The sequence below is a fragment of the Lipotes vexillifer genome, unplaced genomic scaffold (assembly GCF_000442215.2).
Source record: "Lipotes vexillifer unplaced genomic scaffold, Lipotes_vexillifer_v1.1 scaffold536, whole genome shotgun sequence".
NCBI classification, from domain to species: domain Eukaryota; kingdom Metazoa; phylum Chordata; class Mammalia; order Artiodactyla; family Lipotidae; genus Lipotes; species Lipotes vexillifer.
In genome coordinates, this window is record NW_006775074.1 from 1,170,724 (window position 1) to 1,193,951 (window position 23,228).

General features: G+C 42.7%; 1 protein-coding gene across 1 annotated transcript in view; it reads right to left on the reverse strand.

Annotated features, from left to right (window-relative positions):
* Nucleotides 1-3,826, reverse strand: part of HEPHL1 (hephaestin like 1) — a 105,967-nt gene extending 102,141 nt beyond the window's left edge. Inside the window, exon 1 of the mRNA XM_007449646.1 lies at nucleotides 3,657-3,826. Within this exon, the coding sequence (XP_007449708.1) occupies nucleotides 3,657-3,826 (170 nt within the window). The remainder of the gene's footprint in view (nucleotides 1-3,656) is intronic.
* Nucleotides 3,827-23,228: the final 19,402 nt, after the last annotated feature.

The following is a 23,228-nucleotide window of genomic DNA, read 5'->3' on the forward strand; positions in this document are numbered from 1 at the left end:
GAGGGGTTATTTTACATATGCTGGGCCTTCCTCTCCACCAACAGAGCACTCAGCCTCCAGCTGCAGAGGTGACTGGTGTACATCAAACCACTAGAAAGCAAAGCAGGGAGAAGGAAACACTGTGTCCAAGGCCAGATAAAGACACCAGATAAAGCTCCATGAGGGGTTGGGAAGGAAGCTGATCAGAATAAGCCAGGGCTGTGGGGAAAAACTCTGTGGGTGAAGTGAAGAATTGGAGACCATTCTTAAAGAATAGGGAAAAAATGAATGGGTTAATAAAAATATAGAATACTTCAAAAATTCTCACATATCCCCACTCTCAGGCTTTCTTCAACTCTGATTTCTAGGCTGAACATTTGCAAATCATCTCTCTCCTTGCGTTGCAAAAAATCTTTCTAGAACTGGCAAGTAAGGTAAGATGTGTTTCATTTAGTTTTGAAAATTATGTCTAATGCATTGGAATTATACTTCTCAAGTGACTTTAAGGATTGTGTTTCAACTCCCTTGTTATACAAAGTAAGGAAATTGATGTTCAGAGAGAATATGTGACATGTTCAAGGCTACACAGCAGGTTGGGGGGAGAGCAAGGACTAGAAGTCATGTCTCCTGGTTTCTAGTCTAGGCTCTTTCCACTCATAATGGAATACTAGGCACCCAGCTGTCATGAACTTCTAAATATTGGGCACTTTCTGGGTGTGACTATCTAACCAGCAGAGAGTCCTCAGAAGTGCTGTCTACTTATCCTGCAGAAGCTAAGAGGCATGGTCACATCACCCAAGCTGATTCATTGCTCTGGGGGAAATGGCACAATGCAGAGCACACATAGTGAACTCCATACTTGTCCCATAATCATGATGTCTTCACATATGTCACCTGTGGCACCCATGACACTTGTGAACCATGGCACCTGAGACATGTGTCCTGTGGTCTTCAAGCAAGAGTCAGCAGCCAACCACAACTGTACCTTCTTAGAAACTTTCCCTGAGCCACTGACCACATGAGTAGCACTTCCTGGCATGATTGCTGCTGAAAGCCAGCATGCATCACATCCTCACTCAGGCTCCCTTTTAAGAGTCAGGAGTCTGCCTCACATAAACATTGCTCCTTGACACACCAGAAGGGAACCCTTGGGGACCTTGGCATTCCAGGTATAACATCTAGTATGCCAGCTCCTCCTAAAGGGCAGGAGTACTCCTCCATGGAACCACAGCATTTGTTAAACCACCTTACTCTAATCTGATGACAAACTGTGTTTTAGTCATGCCTATTCTCTTTTTTTCCCTTTTCTTTTTCACCATAACTATTTTCACACATTTTATTGTAATTTCTTCAAAACACCATCTTCTGGCTGAAATGATCAACAGAGATCCCCTAACTTCTTCCTGCACCCAACCTTGTGAAAATGGCATTTTAGTATTTGAGTATTTAAAGTACTCTGGGTCTTTAAACAGACTCCCAGACATAGAAAACAAACTTATGGGTACCAAAGGGGAAAGGTGGGGCAGGGGGAGGGATAAATTGGGAGTTTGTGATTAATATATACACACTACTATATTTAAAATAGATAAGCAACAAGGACCTACTGTATAGCACAGGGAACTCTGCTCAATTCTCTGTAATAACCTAAATAGGAAAAGAATTTGAAAAAGAATAGACATCTGTATATGTATAACTGAATCACCTTGCTATACACTTGAAACTAACACAACATTGTAAGTCAACTATAGTCCAATATAAAATAAAAATTAAAAAAAATAAAGTACTTTGGGTTTTTGAATGAACCCAGGTAATTGGTTTGGTCACTGACACCAGTGATCATTGTCGATGTCTTTCTGGAAAGAGTGACAAGTGAGACTAAACCTGCCCTTGGTAAAGAATTGGGTCTTTCTAGAAAGTTCTTATTAATGGAATCCCTGACTTCCCTCAAAGTTGAGTTTAATTCAATGGGAAAGGATCACCTTTGCCAGGAAAAGTTTGCATCATGAAAAAATACTGGCTCTGAAGTCAAAGCAATGTGAGTTTGATGCTGCCTTTTACATTATAAACAAGTACTTAACTTCAGAGCCTCAGTTCCTTGTTTGTAGAGTGGGAATAATAACATCTGCGAGCAGTAATGAATTAAAAGTCTCTGGTGCAATCACTGGGTCAGAGTAAATGCTACCAAACAGCTATACTACTGGCATAGGCATTTTAGGAGAAAGAGAATTCTGTGCATATGGAAATGTGTCCAACATCACATTGAGCTTAAAGACTACACTCACTACCCTCAATGCATACATCTTGAATATTTTCCCGTCCAATAGCTGCTCACAATGATCATTTTTCTATTGATGCCTTTTTGAGGACAGCAGAGCTCTATTTTCAGGGAAAGCCCCTGGCAGTTAGGAGAGTCTGTCAACCCCATATCCATTTGTCACAGTACAAACTACCACCATCAATTGTCAGCAGATGTGAGATTGAAAGAAGTCAAGAGCATTCTCTGGAAATAGCCCCTGGACATTAAATTTCCTGGTACAAAGCTTAAGGAAAAGTCTTCCTTGGTAGCCTGGCTGGCATGAGCATCATCCTTTTTGAATAAATGAAACATGACTATGATTCTTTTGTGTTGTTAGAAAACCTGGAAGACGTGTGTCCAAGCCATCTGGGTCTTTGGTCTTTCCGCAGGGCAGGGGGACCTGGCATTTAAAGACCTGCTTGCAGACTCCATGAATCTTAGCAACTAACCTCATCTTTAAAAAATGGAACTTAGATTTGAATGCACTGGGATCTGCCTATCAAGAAAGGAACAAGCATCCGAATATATGACTATTTGCCAAAACATCTCAAAAGATGTTCTAAGAACTACAACGTTGAAAATATGCACGACAGCTCTGTAGCCAGAAGGTGATTTCAAGTGGGAACTCCAGGGAGCAAATGAGAGTTTTAAGACACAGCACCCTGGGAGGAAGAGGGGTAACAAGTGCTATTTTCTGCAAAAATAAAAAGTCAGGGACATAGAAGACTGCAGCATCATCTCACCCAGCTATGCCCTGGGCTCTGGAGATAAATATTGCCCTCAGATTGAATGAGCTGGGGCTGGAACAAACCTCTCACCAGCAAAATAAAGCCATTTCTAAGTGGACTCAAGGGAACTCTTTAAATACCAGCCAAATCTATTATATCTGTCCCCCTTTTTTAAATGTTACAAAACAAAATGTAACTACATAGAGCATACTTATCTCTAATTATGATGTTTCATTCCAAAAATTAAAACTAAGAAAACACTAGGTGTTTTAACAGTGAAGAATTCTTGAAATTTCTCAAATTTTTATCCCAAGTTTTAACTTTTTTTTTTTTAACACACTGATTCCAGAACCCCTGGAAGTTCTTAGTGGTACCTAGTGAAACTTGTCCATATAGAGAGTAAGCCATTATTCAAAACACATGGTTTTGTACATGGCTCTTCACAGACGAGGCTGTGAATAGATGGAGCTAAGAATGTCTCTTCCAAATTACACACTTGCCCATGCAAGGGCTCTCCAAGCAAACACAAAACCCATCCTGTTGATTTAGGTCAACTCACCCCCACTGTAGCCACCCAAGGAATACAACCTTCCCCAAGCAGAGTCAAAAAGGAGCCAAACCTGGGAGTCTATGGGGACCCCAATTTCACTCACTTGTCTTCTGCGAAACTTTTCCCAGTAATAACGTTCTTTCCTTGGGGTACATAGTTCCAGTATTCTTCCACAATCCCAATGTGGTATGTTCTGGTAACTGTGCCAACCACCCCAGACAAACCCAGGAATGTAAGGAGAAGGATGCAGCCAGCTGGCCGCTTCTGAGGCATTTGTGCATGTAACTCAGGCAAGCAGCCTGCACAGGAGACAACACTGCCTGTCCCTCCCCCTCACTCAGAGCTAGTTATAAATAAGGAATGGACAAGGTTCAGCTCCTCCTACTTAGGTAGTTTGGGGTTGGGACAGAGGCTGACAACTTGTATAAGCAGAGCAAGCTCGATGGGGTAGTTGCTATGATGACCAAACTTTTGCCAGCCATCCTAGTAATGTAACTGGCTTATTTATTTACTCTCCAAACCAAACAGACTTGTTTCTGTAAGGTTTTGTGCTCTGCTCTGACATTAGTCTTTCATCTCGGCCAGGAATGTCAGTACAACAATTTGGGCTGATGGCTTCCCCCGCTTTCTCTTTTTTTCTCTACACCTATTACAAGAACATATTAAAATTGGAAAACTGGGTGGGTCTGTGTGAAGCATCAGGAAATAATCCCAAGCATTCAAGAAGACTTCATCTCTGTCGAAAAGGTAGAGAGAGTGATGTAATCACCCTCCACCTTCTCCAACTTCCATGAGGCTTTCATGTTTCATGAGGCTACATGAAACAATCAACTCACATCATAAAGTTTATAACAACATTGTAAAACCTCACTAATTCTCCATTGCTCATGCGCCATCTTCCCCAGATGCTCTCATGTCCCATCAGCAAAAATGAGGCACTCAATCGCCCAGTTCAGCCAAAATTTTAGAGGCCATCACCCCCAAGGGCAGAGAGCTGCCTTTCTTAGAATGAATGAAAATAATAAGGAAGAAGTACCCTTCAGGCACATGAAGACAAAATTCAGTCACGTGTCTTTGGGTCAAAAAGGTGAAGGGATGCTCATTCTTCTATTTATTCTAATCTGTGACCTAGAATCTCCATGTTGAAAGAGACCTCATCCAACCCTGGAAGAGAGCCAATCTGATTCCCATGCAGAGTTGCTCTTGAGGCAGCAGCCATGGAATGAAGGAGGCAGCCTCCTGGCTGGGCTTTGAGGTTAGACAGACCTGTGTCTGAATCTAGTCCTACCAGTTACTAATTTAGTGGCACTGAAGAATAACTTGACCTCACTAAGCCTGGACTTGTAAAATGAGGATGGAGGGATTGTTAAGAAAATTTAAAGGATGATATAGGAGCAAATCTAGATGAGTTTGGGCTTGATAACTTTTTAGATAAAACAGCAAAGACATGATCCATGAAAGAAATAATTGATAAGCTGGACTTCAAAAATAAATTTCTGCTCTGTGAGAGACACTGTCAAAAGAATGAGAAGAAAAGCCACAGACTGGGAGAAAATACTTGCAAAATACACATCTGATAAAGAACTGTTATCCAAAATATACAAGTAACTCTTAAAACTCAGCAATAAGAAAACAAACAACCTGATTAAAAAATGGGCAAAAGACCTCAACAGACACCTGGTCAAAGAAGATATAGGGTTGGAAAATAAACATATGAAAAGATGCTCCACATCATATGTCATTAGGGAAATGAAAATTAAAATGACAATGAGATACTACTACACACCTATCAGAATGGCCAAAATCTGGAACACTGAAAACACCGAATGCTGGTGAGAATGTGGAGCAGTAGGAACTCTCACTCATTGTTGGTAGGAATGCAAAATGGTACAGCCATGTCAGGACACAGATTGCCAGTTTATTATAAAACTAAATGTACAGTGCACATTAAATACCTTACAATTTTATTTATCAACTGTACCTCAGTAAAACTTTTTTAAAACACCCTAAAATTTTGCCATATGATAGCAATCACATTCTTTGGTATTTATACAAAGGACTTGAAAACTTATGTCTAGACAAAAACCTGCACAAAATAAATGAACAGTAGTTTATTTATTCCATTATTCCAGATAATGGAATATTATTCAACAAAGAAATGAGCTATCAAGCAATGAAAAGACATGGAAGAACCTCAAATGCATATTACTAAATGAAAGAAACCAATCTGAAAATCTACATATTGTATGATTCCACCTAGATGACACATGGGCAAAGACAAAACTATGGAAACAGTAAAAAGATCAGGGATGATCAGAAGTTTGTGAGGAGGCAGGGATGAATAGGCAGAGCACAGAGGATTTTTAGGGCAGTGAAACTACTCTGTATAATACTATAATATGTAGTGGATACATGTCACTATACATTTGTCCAAACCCACAGAATATAGAACATCAAGAGTGAACCCTAAAGTGAACCCATTATCATTGGGTGATAATGATGTATCACTGAAGGTTCATCGATTGTAATAAATGTACCACTCTGGTGGGGATGCTGATAATAGGGGTGCTCAGCATGCACGGGGGAAGGAGGTGTGTGAGAAAACTCTGCAGCTCAGTATTGCTGTGAACCTAAAACTTCTCTATAAGAGTAAAATCTGTGTTTTTAAAAGAAGATCTGAAAAGATGATGTCGGCAAAGTGCCTACCATACCCACAGAATAGGTTTGCAATAAATGTTAACATCCTTATTCCTCATCTACACCCTCTAAGAGAGCCTCTGCCTCAGCCCGTGTTATGACAGATGCATTTTCACCAACATTCTTCTGTTTTCTTTCCCAGAGTCCCATCCACCACACCTCCCACTAGCCTCAAGTAAGAGAGTTCTTTCTCTTTAAATTGTAGGTATGCTATAGATATGCCATAGCATGGGTTTTGAGTTGGCATCCATCTTAGCTAATAAAATACATTCTGTGTATCTTGTTTCATAGCCAAGCTCTTAATAACTTTGATTTACTGATTTGTTTTTATGTCAGGACACTTGTACAATAGAATAATTGCCATAGCACATTACCCTTTAACTCAAATCTATTCTTTAGTATAAGTTTGGAAGCTTTGTGTGAGTTTGTCACTTTAATATCCACTACAGAGGAAGGATTCACAGGGCGAACCTGAGCACGACCTCAAAAGAAGTAGGGCTTCAGGAGTTCTTGGAATTTAGAAATGTCCCAGAACAAATAGCTTTTTGTTTATACCCCAGAGAAGCAGACTATTTCGGGCCAAACAGGCTTGATGTGGTATCAAAAACTTCATTAGGACATATTCCACACAATTCTTGTAGACGGGAGAAACAGGTATAAATGACACAAATCAAAAACACACAGTTAACGTTTCTACTCAGGATACTGAATGCATATAATGAAGACCCTGAGGAAGGCATCACCTAACTTCTGATTCAAAATGAGGCCTACAGAGAAGACCCAGAGCACGGGAGGTGCTGTAGCCGATGAGATGAGTGCACCCAATCCATTCGAAGCAGAGAACGTGGTTCTTGAGGGGCAAAGGAGTCAGGGAAGAGTTTACTAAAAGTGATGAAATAAAGTTCTGGAAATTTCTCTGACTTTCTTCCTTATTCTAGGACAATAGCATCTGAATTACCTAAGAGCGGAGGAGCAGAAAAGAAAGGTGTGTGAGTGGATGAATTGTTCCTGTAACACTCATTTCTGAAAACCCACTGCTAAATACAAGGCGTCATGGACAATGTCGAGAGTTTGATTAGGAAGTCTGTGAGTAATAATGTGAACAAATACCTTAAACTCCATTGGACACTCTTCAGACATAAATAAAGCAGAGAAATGCAACATTTATAAAGCACCTACTATGTGAGATGGACAGTCCAGATATTCACTCCATGATTTCCTCAGTATACTCACCAGGTTTAAGACATGGCAAATCTGATGCCATGCATCAATAGGATCATATTATATTTCTCTGAAACATACTACAGGATACTTAGAGAATAAAACTTTTAGTGGGAGAAGCCAATTCAGATAAATAGTATTCCAGCTAGCCTTAGCTGAGGTGTCATTTTAAGTAATAAATAAACTGGGAATGACAAAATTGGCTGTCCCATTCTTTAGACTTTTTGCGTGTTTTAAGAGAAATATTAAATACTCCTTAAGAGATTTTCGATATTCCAAACTCCGACCGAAAGCTTTCACCGGTCTAGCCCTCTCACTGCCCTGCCACAGTAGATCATGGCTCTTCAACCTCCTTGGGTCCCGTAGTTTTTTATTTTCTTTTCTTTTTTTTTTTTGGTCCCATAGTTTCTTGATGGGATCTTTTTATTTCTCACCTGGAGGAAACTTAGAGCTTTCTAGTTGCTCTCACAGGGCCCAGAGTGATCATCCTGAATGTAGATGGGACCAGGTTTCTCCACTGCCTGAGTTTTTCAGTAGCTCCCCATGGCCTTCAGGATAAGAACTGATAGCCTTGACTTGAATTTCAAGACTGGTCCTGATCTGGCTCCTAGGGACTGGAGCCCTTTCCTCAACATTTAGCCCGGGCTCTCATCATCATCATCATCATCATCATCATGACAACCAGTTTGCCCTTCATCTGTGCTCCCATCATCACTTTGTGTGTGCCTTTGCCATAGCATTTATCACACTCACATAGTGCAGTAATCATCTATTTGTCTGCCCTCCCACACAGCACTCATCAGAGGCTTCTTATGGGCAGGGACTGAGCCTTGTTCATCCCTGTGTTCCCGGTGTCTGATGTTAAATGGTGAACCAACGCATGCGCAAATGAATGAATGAATATATTAAATGTTACCAGTATGTATCACGTGTGTGTTATGTGGTGGTTTCTATGCTAAGCCCTTTACGTGTATTATCTCATTTAATTATAACAACATCTCCATCAGGTGTGCACCATTTTATCCATTTTACAGATGAGGAAACTGAAGTTTAGAGGGGTTCCATAATTTTCTCAGCACCCCACACTGGTAAGCGGTAGAGTTCTGTGAGACTCCAACACCAGCATTTCTACCCAGACAAAGGAGAATGGGGACATCAGAGCTTATGGCTTCCTGCTTTATACTACTGAGTGGGACCCGCTCTCTGTAAAGAAATATGAACCAGGACTGTTCAAGGACCTGTCCATTGAAGGAGGATCCCCAAATGCCACTCCACCAGCCCACTTTATGCACCCGTGACAGCCAGGGAAAGTCCTAATTATTACAGAACACCCAAACATGCCATTCTGCTTCATCCCTCCTGTTCTGACCCTCCACCCACTCCATGTCTCACCCGCACTAAATTCCTCACCATCCTCCTGAACCTTCCTAGGTTCTTCCTCTGGGAAGCCTTCCTTGTTTCCTGCTACACCCACCACACCTTCCCTCCCATGCTTCTTCTGGACTTTGCATACATGCTTATCCTTGTTTATATGATTATTTGCTTACATGTCAGTCTTCCTTACTAGACTCTAAACTCCTTGAGAACAGGATCTGAACAGCCCTCAACACCTCCCTCCTGCTACGCCTGAAGTCCTCAGGCTTTACTAAAAGAACTCACTGCTTAGGGCCTGCTCCAGCCTCCACTTGCCACCCCTAGGTCCCCCATCTCAAAACACTTGCTCTCCTGAGACTCTCACCTGCCCATTCTTTTTGCACCACCCACTCACCTGGGTTGGGATTTTGCCCTCCCTCCTCCCCTCCCTTCCTCCTTTCCACCATCCTATCTTCCACTCATGCCTCTGCTCCAAACTCTGAGTTCTGAGAACCAGTCCTGCCTCATCCCTACATCCAGTTCTGTGCTCAGGCCCCTTCATATGTGGATTGGGAGATTTGAAAGGCATCCTGTTCATTTCTGCATCCTCAGTGGTAAGCACAGAACCAGTGGTTAGCAGTATGCACTGAGGAAAAAAAGGGAATAACAACTGTAGCATTCACAACATGCCAGGCAAGGTACTAAATGTTTTACATACATCATTTCCTATTCCTTGCCACCACAATACTCTATGAGGTAGATATTTTTGTTCTTGTATTGCAGGTGGGAAAACTAAGGTTTGGGAAGATTAATAACTTGCCCACGTCACACAGCTAGAAAATCGTAGAGCCAGGTTTCAAACCAGGGTCTGTCTGATACAGAAGCCTACACTCCAGACCACCACACTGGACTAAATGAAAGCCAAAGCCAGTTCAGGAGACCATTTCAAGAAAGGAAACATGAACGGTATACAGAAATTTCTCCAAACATAAACATGACCTATGATTTTTAAAGAAGCAGAATGTAGAATGCACATGGACAACCACTCCATCAAACAAAGGTTCAGTGATGAAATCATTCATTCCACTATTTGAAAATATTTGCTGAGCACCTACTTTGTTAACTGTTCTAGTCAACTGAGAATGAGACAGGCCCTGCCCTCAAAGAGTTTATGTTCTAGTGAGGGAGACAGACTGTCGATAATAAACAAGTATTAAAGTATTTATTTAAAAATATTAACCAAATATCATGATGAGTTCAGTGAAGTTCAAGTAAAATCCAGTGTGAATGGTGTGGGGAGAATGTCAGGGCTGTACCCAGGAGGTGTCTGAGATGTTTGGGTTGGTGGCCCAGCAGCTTGCTCTGAAGCATGATGATATTTTATAGAGTGGAATAAAGCATATTAGAGTCCCATCCCTAAAGCCTCACCCACTGCCATCATCAAAAAGGGAAGGGGGAAAGAAAGAGAGAGAGAGGAAGAGAAAGAAAGAAAGAAAGAGGAAGAGAAAGAAAGAAAGAAAGGGAGAGAGAAAGAGGGAGGGAGTGAGGGAGGGAGGATGGAGGGAGGAAGGAAGGACAGAAGAGAGGAAGAGAAAGAAAGAAACAAAGAAACAAAGAAAGAAAAACAAAGAAAGAAAGAAACAAACAAACAAAGAAAATAGAGCTGTAATGAACATATTGGTACATGACTCTTTATGAATTATGGTTTTCTCAGGGTATGTGCGCAGAGATACCCACTGGGTCATATGGTAGCTCTATTTGTAGTTTTTTAAGGAACGTCCATACTGTTCTCCATAGTGGCTGTATCAATTTGCATTCCCACCAACAGTGCAAGAGTGTTCCCTTTTCTCCACACCCTCTCCAGCATTTACTGTTTCTAGATTTTTTCATGATGGCCATTCTGACCGGTGTGAGATGATATCTCAGTATAGCTTTGATTTGCATCTCTCTAATGATAAAAGATGTTGAGCATTCTTTCATGTGTCTGCTGGCAATCTGTATATCTGCTTTGGAGAAATGTCTATTTAGGTCTTCTGCCCATTTTTGGATTGGGTTGTTTGTTTTTTTGTTATTGAGCTGCATGAGCTGCTTATAACTTTTGGAGATTAAATCTTTGTCAGCTCTATTTACAATAGCCAGGACATGGAAGCAACCTAAGTGTCCATCAACAGATGAATGGATAAAGAAGATGTGGCACATATATACAATGGAATATTACTCAGCCATAAAAAGAAATGAAATTGAGTTATTTGTAGTGAGGTGGATGGATCTAGAGTCTGTCATACAGAGTGAAGCAAGTCAGAAAAAGAAAAACAAATACCATATGCTAACACATGTATATGGAATCTAAGGGGAAAAAAAGTCATGAAGTACCTAGGGGTAAGACGGGAATAAAGACACAGACCTACTAGAGAATGGATTTGAGGATATGGGGAGGGGGAAGGGTAAGCTGTGACAAAGTGAGAGAGTGTCACGGACATATATACACTACCAAATGTAAAATAGATAGCTAGTGGGAAGCAGCCGCATAGCACAGGGAGATCAGCTCAGTGGTTTCTGACCACCTAGAGGAGTGGGATAGGGAGGGTGGGAGGGAGGGAGATGCAAGAGGGAAGAGATATGGGAACATATGCATATGTATAACTGATTCACTTTGTTATAAAGCAGAAACTAATACACCATTGTAAAGCAATTATACTCCAATAAACATGTTAAAAAAAAAGAAAGAGAGAGAGAGAGAGAGAGAGGGAGGGAGGAAGGAAGAAGGGAAGAAAGGAAAGAAGGGTGCAAGGTCGGGCCTAGGAGACACTTTGGTTGAGTTCTGGGAGGAGTTAACGATGGACCACATCCCTGCCCAGTGAGAACTCCCACTTTCAGTGTCTGTTTGTTCCTCTACTGGGGAAGTGCCTGATGATGCCTCAGAGCCCACATGCCTGAGGCAAACCCTGGTGGCAGACACTTTAGTGAGCCAGCCTTCACAGATGTAGTAGAAGAGCAAATTCTCTCTCTCCAAAGTCCTCTGTTTTCCCCTCCTTCCACACAAACCAACATAACTGAGGGTGTGATTCGAACCCCTAATGCCTCTTTGAAGTATGGATTTTTTTTTTTTTTTTTTGTGGGACGCGGGCCTCTCCCTGTTGTGGCCTCTCCCGTTGCAGAGCACAGGCTCCGGACGTGCAGGTTCAGCGGCCATGGCTCACGGGTCCAGCTGCTCCGCGGCATGTGGAATCTTCCCATCCCGGGGCATGAACCCGTGTCCCCTGCATCGGCAGGTGGACTCTCAACCACTGCGCCACCAGGGAAGCCCGTGAAGTATGGATTTTGAGAGGTTCCGGCAGGACTGTCCCTTGGAAGTGTGTGTCAGAGTAGCAGGGATGGCAATGTAAACAGTTGGAGTGTTAGCCCCATTCTGGCAGCCAGCTTTACACAATCCCACAAAACAAAGATGCCTGCCAACTGGAGCAATCAGCCCACCAGCCCACCCTCCTAGAATTGGAACTAACTACAGAGCCCTGGGACAAACAGGTAGACACAAGTCCTAGAGGCATCTGGTCAACATCATGCGCATGCTAGAGGACTGGAGAGTGCCTTAAAGGGGAGAAATGGGACCAGAAACCAGAGCCCATGTAGATTTCTCTCTGTACTCAAGGCACCCTGCCCAGATAGCACTGCCAGCCCAGAGAGTCCTGGACACCAGAAGGGAATCATCTTTGAGAAAGGCACTCCAAAACAAGGGACCTCCTAAGGACCAGGGCTCAGAGTAGGGCCCCAGTCCCTAAGTCTAAGGACAGTACTGGGTTCAGCTCTCCTTCCAGCTCTATGTTTGTGTGTGTGTGTGTGTGTGTGTGTGTGTGTGTGTGTGTTTGGAAGGAGGGGAACAATCTGGTAACTATGATCTGGACACAGGGTTTTCCCATAGCACCTCTTTGATGACTCCTCTAGACCCTTTAGGGTGATACTCTGTTTCTCACCGAAAGAGAGAAACGAAAGCAAAGAGCTAGAAAGCCCCCAGAGACCCACCCACTGTCTCTTTCCATGACTAAGGGGTCAGGCATTCATTTACTCCTCCATAGGAAAGGGATTACCCTTCACAATCACTGTCACATCCTAACTATGCCTTTCAGTGCTGCATGCTCAAACCTCACAGCCAGCTGTGTTGTAATTCGAGTATGTGGCATGTTGTCATAACTTCTCCTAAACCCAGTCACTAAATGCTCCTGAGACTCTCCATGTATTCACAGCTCAGAAACAAAGAAGGCAAATTCTAGTCTGATAACTCTCTGGGTGGTCAGGAAAAGTCAGATTCCATTGCAACAGAACTTTCAGGATTCTTTTGAGGGATGTTGAATTTTTGTGTGTACCCAATACACTCTCAAAATAGGTGGGTCCCCCAGAGTCTTGAAGCTTGGTTTATAATGATCTTGCATTGTTTGCACCAGTGAAGAAAGCTCCATTTCCCTTCATCATTAGTGGCCAGAGAAGTCTTAGAGACAGACAGAGTTCTCTTGTCTGAGGCTCAGGGTTTTAGAGTGATGTCTGTGGGAAGGCATTTGGCAAGTCAGGACACTATATAGGATTGTTGGGTTGAAGGTCAATTCAGACTCTATATCCCCCACTTCTCAGGAAATGGAAGGCTCCACTCCCTTCTCCCACCCTTCCATGGTTCTTCCAGTAATGGCTCAGTAGGGCTGTCCTCAGTACACCCCCAGTGACCTGGGCCTAAGGAATACAGAGCAGCAGGGCAGGGCACTCGGGAAGGGGTTTACCAACTTCCCAACCTGTTTTGTGGGAAGATATCAAACTGCTCATCTCAACACTTCTTAAAAATCCTACCTGAGGAGCAGAGCTCTTCAGGAAGCACTATTATATGGCATCAAAGATACTGGTTAAGTGTAGCAAATTTCTGGATTTGGGTGGCTGTAGGAAGTGAATTCCTGTTAGAAAGGAGGAACTGGCTCCATGTGGGGCCTGCCTTAGCTGAGACCTCCTTGAGACATAGATTCCCAGGAGAAATGCTTCTGACTATCAAAGCACCTGATGGTTCTGTAGAGAAAGTCTTTGTAGGCAGTGCTTCAGCTCCCAGGTTTGGGCACATAGGCACATGTGGTGTGGATTCTGGAGTACAGCCAAGGCTCCCTGTTCTGGCCTGATCACTGATGCCCAAATCCCACAATCAGATCTTCCTGGTTTTGACTTGAGGCAAACCATGTGAAAATTCAAATATCTCATGATATTGGTCTTACTGGTTGAGGTTGTCTTCAATGAATGAGTTTATTAGATCCTTTCCCATGAATAAGTTCAGATTAGGGGGGAGTAAGGGAATGAGGACCATTAGGTACCTGGTCTTCCAATAAGAGATTCAGTAAGGCTCTGTTTCAAGTCAGAAGGAACCCAAGAGACTGTCTGGTTCAGAAGTCCCAAGTCACAGACCACAGGCCAAATCCAACCTGTGTTTCTGGTCTAGAGTGGCATCTAACACAAAATCTGAATATTATGTCTTTTAAATAGGATATGAGCTCTCCAGTTCATCATAGACCCCACCACTCCTCACTGGCCTCCATCTATTTCAGGACACCTGGCCCAAAGGTATGTGTGGTTTTGACCCTTGAAATCTAGTCCAATTTTTCGCTCAATGCAAAAATCCCTTCAACAACATCATGCATTCTTTGCTCATTCGTTTTTCATATATTCATTCAAAATATATGTACTGAGCACCTACTACATGTTGGCTTATAAATACATAGAATTTTAGAGCAGGAAGAATCCTTGGAGACGCTCTAGTCTTACCACATCATAGGTGATGTAACTGAGGCCCAGGTAGCTGCACAGCATGTGTGACACCACAAAGCTGCGCCATAGAAGTGGCTGTCTCTCTGGAGACTGCCAAGGACCTCACTGAAATCCAGTTACACTATGACCACGCATTCCCCAATGCCTAGTTCACTGATTCTCAAAGTGTAACCCAGGGGCCTCTGGGGTCTCCAGGACACTTTCAGGGCATCTGTGAGGTCAAAACTATTTTCATAATGGTACAAAACTATTATCTGCTTTTTTCACCCTCATTCTCCCATGAACGTACATTGAAGTTTTCTGGAGATACGTGACATGTGATATTGCAACAGATCAAACGCAGAAGTAGATATGAGAATATTAAGCCTGTCACTGAACAGGTTTGCATAAGCATATATTACTAAACTGTGCTACTGTTCTCACTAAAGTTTTCTTGGAAAATATATTTCTATTTAAAAACATGTTATTTATATTCGTATTTAATGGGCCTTATGTTAACATTTATTTTTATTCTTTTAAAATAAATAGTTTTAAACTTCTCACTCTTAATTTCTAATGTGGTAAATATCAGTAGATGTAACCAACATAAACTATAGCTTTTGGTGTCTTCAATAATGTTTAAAAGTATAAATAGGTCCTGAGTTCAAAAGTTTGAGAACTGTTGATCTATTGTGATAAACCGAGCAAAGGTAAATTATATTATTTGAATTTTTCCAATAAGCATATATTCATATTAAAGTTGCATAATTTTTTTAGAAAAGGATAAAAGTGAATGGGGATCTATTTTTGTTTCTTAGAGATGGAAAGTGGGGCCTTGCAGCGTGGTAGACTCCTTCAGTCATGTCAAGGCTCAGGCTGACTTGAGCCATCCCACCCCCGAAGACCGGGAGGAGTTACACTGGCCGTGTGGTTATCAAAGTAGGAAATTAGGTCTGGTGTATCTGGATTTACATCTCAACCCCCAAAGCTGGTCCTCCTGCTGCCGTCTTAGCAACAAGTGCCACCATCCCCAGGGGTCTAGGCCAGAAGCCAGGGTTCCTTTTTCAGTCTCTCCTTTCATTTTCTGCCACACTCACCATTGCCACCTCCTCCAGCAGCTCTAGCGCCTTTCCTTCACTGCAGCAGCCATAGCTGAGGCGATCTTTATCTTGCGCTTGGGGATGGCCCTCGTGTCTTCCCTGGTCTCAGGGCCTCCCTGTCTTCTCCACGATGGCTCCTCTCTGCCCCCAGAGTAACCATCTTATTATACGAATCTGACCATGATCCACCCTGCTCATGATTTAAAAGGTCTTTTGTAATCTGGCCCCTGAGGACCAGCCAGCCTCACTACCTCACCTCATGTCTGAAGACTTTATCGTCCACCACGGAGAACTCTTTGTATGTCTCCAAACCCACCATGTACAGTGGGGCCTCAGGGCCTTTCCACACAGGGTTTGGAGTTCCCCTAGTCTGGAACACACTTCCCCCTGCTTATCTACCTGGCAAACTCCATACCTCAGGTCTCAGCTCAGGAACGCCCTTCTCCTGGAGGAAGCCCCAGCTCCTGGAAAGGCCCAGTACAAAGTTACACACACAATAAGCATTTGTTAAAATAAATGAATGAATACTTTGAAAAAAAAACCATTATATGGTGTCTGTTAAATTTCCCTGCCTTATTTTTTATTTTTTTGCGGCACGCGGGCCTCACTGTTGTGGCCTCTCCCATCGCGGAGCACAGGCTCCAGACGCGCAGGCTCAGCGGCCATGGCTCTCGGGCCCAGCCGCTCGCGGCATGTGGGATCCTCCCAGACCGGGGCATGAACCTGTGTCCCCTGCATCGGCAGGCGGACTCTCAACCACTGCGCCACCAGGGAAGCCCATAGTCATTGTTTTATAGTGAGTTTTATAGGATCCTGTTCTTATGTGCTGATACAGGGTCCCAGTCTCCCGCAAAGACCTCACCCAGCATCTGGGATCCTCAGCTTATGTCTTCTCCATGCTCATGAGCAAGCCCTACCCAGCTACTACATAAATCCTCTATTTTAAGCATCTTCTTCCCTGGCCTGTGCTCTGGTGATGCTGACTTCCGAGGCCCTGGTGCTTTAGAAGCTGCATGAAGATACCACATCTCTACCTGCAGGGCTCACCAATGAGCTCCTCGGCTGGGCACTGCCTTCTGTCTCCAGGTATCAGGGCCACTGCCAAATTGAAGTGTTTGTGTGTGTTAGTTTGCTAGAGCTGTCATAACGAAGTACCACACTCTGGGTGGCTTAAACAACAGAAATTTACTTTCTCATAGTTCTGGAGCCTGGAAGTCTGAATTTAAGGTGTTGGCAGCGTTGATGTCTTCTGCATCAATCACTGACCACACGCACACTCACTGAAAATAAAAAATGTGTTTTGTCCTCATCTTCATTTACCTTCCAGATACATAGTAAATGTTCACTAAATACTGATTAGATCAAATCCTTACTGCCTCTCACCATTATGCCACTATTAAATCCCTAGATTTATAGTAATTGGATGCAGCTATATTCCTGCTACCAGACACTTTTAAAATCGCTATTCAAGATGTAACCTAGTGCATCTAAACCTTTTCTGTCATTTAGCTTCCCCACACTGATTCCCTCTGGTGAGACAATCACCCTTCTCCCATTCTCACTCACGCAGTTTGGACAGGAATAATGAGACACACTTAGCTCAGAAGGGGAGTATGTGACACAGGACTAGATAATCAGAGCATTTTGTTATCCTGGTCTTAGTCATTGGCTCATAACATGTGACTCAAAAAGGGCCAATTAAGAGCAAAGAGTCTTTTTCTGAAACTGCAGATGAAAAGGTTCTTTTCCACCGGACTTAAACCTGGGAGCAGGTAACACAACGCCACCCAGGGCCTGTGAATAAAGGCAGAAAGTAGAGCACAGAGCAGAGAGATAAAAGAAGCCACATCCCAGCAATGTTGCTTGGCCCCCTGAATTCAGCAGTGGTCAAAGTTATGTGAGCCAATAAATTCTCCTTATTAAAAGGAGCCAATTCAAGTTTGTCAATTTCTACACTTATCACTTGAGCTTGAACAGGGTATTAGTGTGCTAGGGCTGCCATAAAAGGTACCACAGACGAGGCGCCTTAAACAACAGAATTTTATTTTCTCACAGTTCTGGAGTCCAGAAGTCCAAGATCAAGGTGCTGGAAGGTTTGGTTTCCTCTGAGGCCTCTTAGCTCACAGATGGCTACATTATCTCCATGTCCTCACCCAGTCTTTCTTCTGTGTGTCCATCCCTCTGTGTCCATCCTCTCTTCGTGTGTCCAAATTTCCTCTTCTTATAAGGATGCTAGTTATACTGCCTTAGGATGCACCCTAACAGCCTCATTTTAACTTCATCACCTCTTTAAAAGCCCTATTTCCTAATAAAGTCATATTCTGAGGTACTTGGGGGTTAGGGCTTCAACATATGAATTGTAGCACACACAATTCTGCCTGTAACCACCAGTAAGAGTCAAAAGGAGAGTTCAGAGTGGTGATCATTTTGTAATGCATAAAAATATCAAATCCCTACGTTGTACACCTGAAACTAATATAATGCGTAAGTCAAGTATGCTTCAATTTTATAAAAGGGAAAAAATAGTTCAGAAAAACAAAGAGAAGAAAATTACCAAAGAAACCATATGAAAAGATTTACCCGAGATGAAAGATAAGCATTTCTAAATCAAAAGGGCCCACCGAGTTTGCAGCACAATGAAAACAGACTCTCATCTAGACCTACCACTATGAAATTTCAAAATGATAAGGAAAAAGACCCTATGAGATGTTAGGGTGAAAAATATAGGTCACCCACAAAGGAACAAGAATGAGACTGGCATCAGGCTTCCCCTCAGCAATACCGGGAATTCGAAGACAGTGGAATAATGCTTTCAAAGTTCTAGGAAAAAGGTATTTTGAACCCTGGATTCTCTACCCAGACAAACTATCACTTATGTTGAGGGCAGAATAAAAACATTTCTAGGCATTCAGAATTAAAAATTTATTTTTAATATGCCTTTCTGGGGAAGCTATTGAGGATATGCTCCAGCAAAACAAGAGTAAACCAAGAATTGGGGCTTCCCTGGTGGCGCAGGGGTTAAGAATCTGCCTGCCAATGCAGGGGACACGGGTTTGAGCCCTGGTCCAGGAAGATCCCACATGCCGTGGAGCAACTAAGCCCGTGAGCCACGACTACTGAGCCTGCACTCTAGAGCCTGGGAGCCGCAACTACTGAAGCCCGCGTGCCTAGAGCCTGTGCTCTGCAACAAGAGAAGCCATCACAATGAGTAGCCCGTGCACCACAATGAAGAGTAGCTCCCGCTTGCCACAACTAGAGAAAGCCTGCACGCAGCAACAAACACCCAACACAGCCAAAAATAAGAAAGAAAGAAAGAAAGAAAGAAAGAAAGAAAGAAAGAAAGAAAGAAAGAAAAGAGTAAACCAAGAATAAAGAAGATGTGGGGGGACGTCCCTGGTGGCGCAGTGGGTAAGACTCCGCGCTCCCAATGCAGGGGGCCCGGGTTCGATCCCTGGTCAGGGAACTAGATCCCACTTGCATGCTGCAACTAGAAGTTAGCATGCCATAGCTAAGCAGCCAATGAGCCACAACTAAGGAGCCCACATGCCACAACTATGGAGCTGGTGAGCCACAACTAAGGAGCCTGCCAGCCACAACTCAGGAGCCCATGTGCCACAACTAAAGGAGCCAGTGAGCCACAACTAAGGAGCCCACGAGCTGCAACTAAGGAGCCCACCTGTTGCAACTAAGACCCAGTGCAACCAAATAAATAAATAAATAATTTTTTTTTTTTTTAAAAAGAAGAAGATGTGGGCTCCAAAAAACCCAAAGCAGTGAGGAAGTCCCAAAGTGATGGCCATGCAGCATGTAGAGAGCAGTCAGCAGAGGATGGAGGGCCCTGGGAGGGGGTGTCTGGGGGAAATGGATGGAGGGTATTTAAAAGAATGCCTATTCATATCAACACTTGGAAATAAATTAAGGATGTAATAAAAGCAAACAGTACCAGAAAAAGAAAGGAATTAAAGATGCTAGGAAAAACCTAAGAAGTTCTACAAGAAAGAAAATATAATCAGTACAAAATCGGACTCTGCACTAAGCAGTTAAAATGATCTTCAGCTCTTAAACTAAACCTGTAGGCAAAGCACAGATGCAGTTGTGGTTACAGTACAGAATATAAATATCAATCTTGACAATGTGGAAGCTCAAATGATAGAAGCTGGGAAGTGGAAGGCAGGAAGGAGAGCCAGCAGGAAGGGTAGAGATGCCCTAAAATGTCCCATTTTATAAAGTGGAGAGTCAAAAAAAATGTCTATAGCTGAACAAGAAATAAAGTGGTAAGTTTATGGCAAAGTTTCAAAGGAAACTGATAAAAGGAATAGAATAGTGATATAGCAAAATTAAAAGGTTGAGGGAAGGGGGATGGAGGACGGTAAAATCCTAATAGATCAATGCCAAAAATTCAATAACTAGTTTGTAAAATTGGTGAATCAAAAAACAAGAGTATAGGGCTTCCCTGGTGGCACAGTGGTTGAGAGTCCGCCTGCCGATGCAGGGGACACGGGTTCGTGCCCCGGTCCGGGAAGATCCCACATGCCACGGAGCAACTAGGCCCGTGAGCCATGGCCGCTGAACCTGCGCGTCCGAAGCCTGTGCTCCACAACGGGAGAGGCCACAACAGTTAGAGGTCCGAGTACCGCAAAAAAAAAAAATCCCAAACGATAACTACCGAAAGCAAAATCACTATTTCTGAAGTTATTTTCAATATTGCATCTCCAGTCTCAGTTCTGAAGATGAACAAACAAGACTGCTAGTTAATCATGAAGGATTGTACCTGTTTGTCTCTGCCCACTCCTGGAAGCTCCCTCCAAAAACACAGTAAAGTAATTGAAAAGGACAGAATAGGAGATGAGATCACAGAGCAGGAAATGCTAATGTATTCTGGGAAGATGGAAAGCAGAGGCAAGAGTGGTGTCTAACTTCTTCAGAAGGGAGAAAGCTGAATTCTAAATATCTGCAGAGGAGGACACCAACATGAATCCCATGGAATCCAGCCCTACAATCTGGAAAGGCTCAGGAACCAGAGTTATCTGGTTTGGAAGGTGGAGGTGGAGGATAAGCTGAAAAAATCTTGTGGTTCAAGCATCCATCTAGGATGTCTGCATCCAGCCAGCAGACAATAAAAAACAAAGAGGATGGAGAATCACACATGAGAAGTTATCCTGGGCCAGGCCCGGAAGTATTGCACATCCCGTGGGCCTACATTCTGCTGGCCAGAATGTAATCACGTGGCCACACCTTCCCACAAGGGAGGCTGGGAAAGGTAGGCTACCTCCAGGAGGAAAAGGTTTTGGTGATCATATAGCAGTTCCTGCCACAGGCTAAAACTCTTCTAATTGATAGAGCATGTTATAAAGTTCAAGCAAGGTATTTTACCAATTTTGTTTCAGTTATACCTTCTTAGTGCTATTATGGGTGCTCACTGAACACCAGATCCTTTGGTAAAGGGATAAACCACAACTCCTCTAGGGCTTATTTTGTGTGTTTAATAATAATATTGCATAGCGTTTACTCTGTGCTAGGCATGGTTTTAAGTACTTTATAGAGATAACAGAAAGATTTCGCTGATGTAATTATTGGCACAAACGCAAATATAAGCGTAGCTCAGAGTCCTGTACAGAGTTCTCCCACATTTCCAGTTTACATACATAAAATTACTTAATCCTCACAATAACCTTGTTAGATAGATGTTATCATCCCCATTTTACAGGTGAGAAAACTGAGGACTGGAGAGGCAACCATGTAACTGGTCCTGATCACTCAGCAACTAAGTGGCAGAGCTGAGATGAGAAATCAGCCCATCTGGTTCCAGAGTCTATGCTCTTAAATGGAAACACTGACACGGAGAGTATGATTAAGGATTTAGTAGTCAGTGCTCCCTGGCATGACGTGAGTGGGTAACACTTATTGATCGTTTAATCTGCATCAGGCACCGTCACATGACATTTTGTGACTTGTACCTTCCCATTGATAAATAGGATTTGCATGTACCAGTAACCTTGCATCCTCACCACAGCCCTATGAGTTATGAGGGTTACAATCCTGTTATTATGATGCTCCCCATTTTAGAGATAAGGAAACTGAAACACAAGAAAGTTAAGCCCGAAGGCTCTGTGCTATGCAGCAGCATAAGACATGAACATCGTAAGAAATGTAACAGCGGATCAACAGGGCCTGGGAGGAGAGGAAGCTCGGACTGGACCCCAGTGAAACCACTTCCTTGGCTGTGCATTTACACCGTATCTTTAGAGGGATGGAACTGGAAATGTGGGCGAACTCTGTACAGAACTCAGTTAGAGCTATGCGTCTATTTATGTTTGTGCTAATAATTACATCAGTGAAATCTTTCTGTTATCTCTATATGGTCCCTTCCGGTATTGTGATCAATGTCTGGACAGGGAGAACTGGACCACTGCAGTCAGGGTTCTGTTGACCCAAGAGGCAGACCCGATGAGCACATCACCCCCATGATGTGTTAACGAGTCTAACATTTGTGGGCGTGCCTTGTGTTTCATGTGCTGATATATATTGATATAATCACAAGTACACATGAACATGTAAGTGATTATGTGGACAATACTCGGACGTGAGTGAAACGAGCACACAGACACCTAGGTTAGAGTTCCACATCTTCCATCTATGAATTCATTGTAAGACCTCGGGCAATTTTTTAATTCTCTCTGAAGCTCAGGTTTCTCCTCTGTAAAAGAATACCTCTCTCACAGGGTTGCTATAGTAAATGTATTTGAAACTATAAATCAAAAAACTTGATTCAAGAATGTAAGTTATTAAAAAAAAAAACGAATGTAAGTTATTATATGTATGACTGATTCACTTTGCTGTACAGCAGAAACTAACACAACATTGTAAATCAACTATACCCCAATAACAATTTAAAATTTTAATAAAGAATATGTTATTCACAGGGAACTCTACTCAATACTCTGTGATAACCTATATGGGAAAAGAATCTGAAAAAGAGCAGATACATGTATATGTATAACTGATTCACTTTGCTGTACACCTGAAACTAACATGACATTGTAAATCAACTATACTCCAATATAAAATAAAACAATTTTTAAAAGGATCTAAGTTATTATATGTATATGTATATATATATGTACAACATGCATACTATAATGGCCTGGTTGAAATTTTTATCTTGTTACCTCTGTCTGTCACAAACTGCAAGTGAGATTTCTCCATCTCTCTTTGTCTGCTCCTGGAAGCATATTCATCTAGGAATGAGGTTAATGCTATGCTTTGGAGGATGTTTGCATTATTTTTGACCCTTAGGAACAGTGTGCTCTTGTGAAAAGGCATCAAATAGTACAGAGGTTTGCAACCTTGAATAGGAGATCTTCCAAACGCCGCCTCTACTGGACTGACCTGTTTGTGACCACCTAGAGGGGTGGGATAGGGATGGTGGGAAGGAGGGAGATGCAAGAGGGAAGAGATATGGGAACATATGTATATGTATAACTGATTCACTTTGTTATAAAGCAGAAACTAACATGCCATTGTAAAGCAATTAT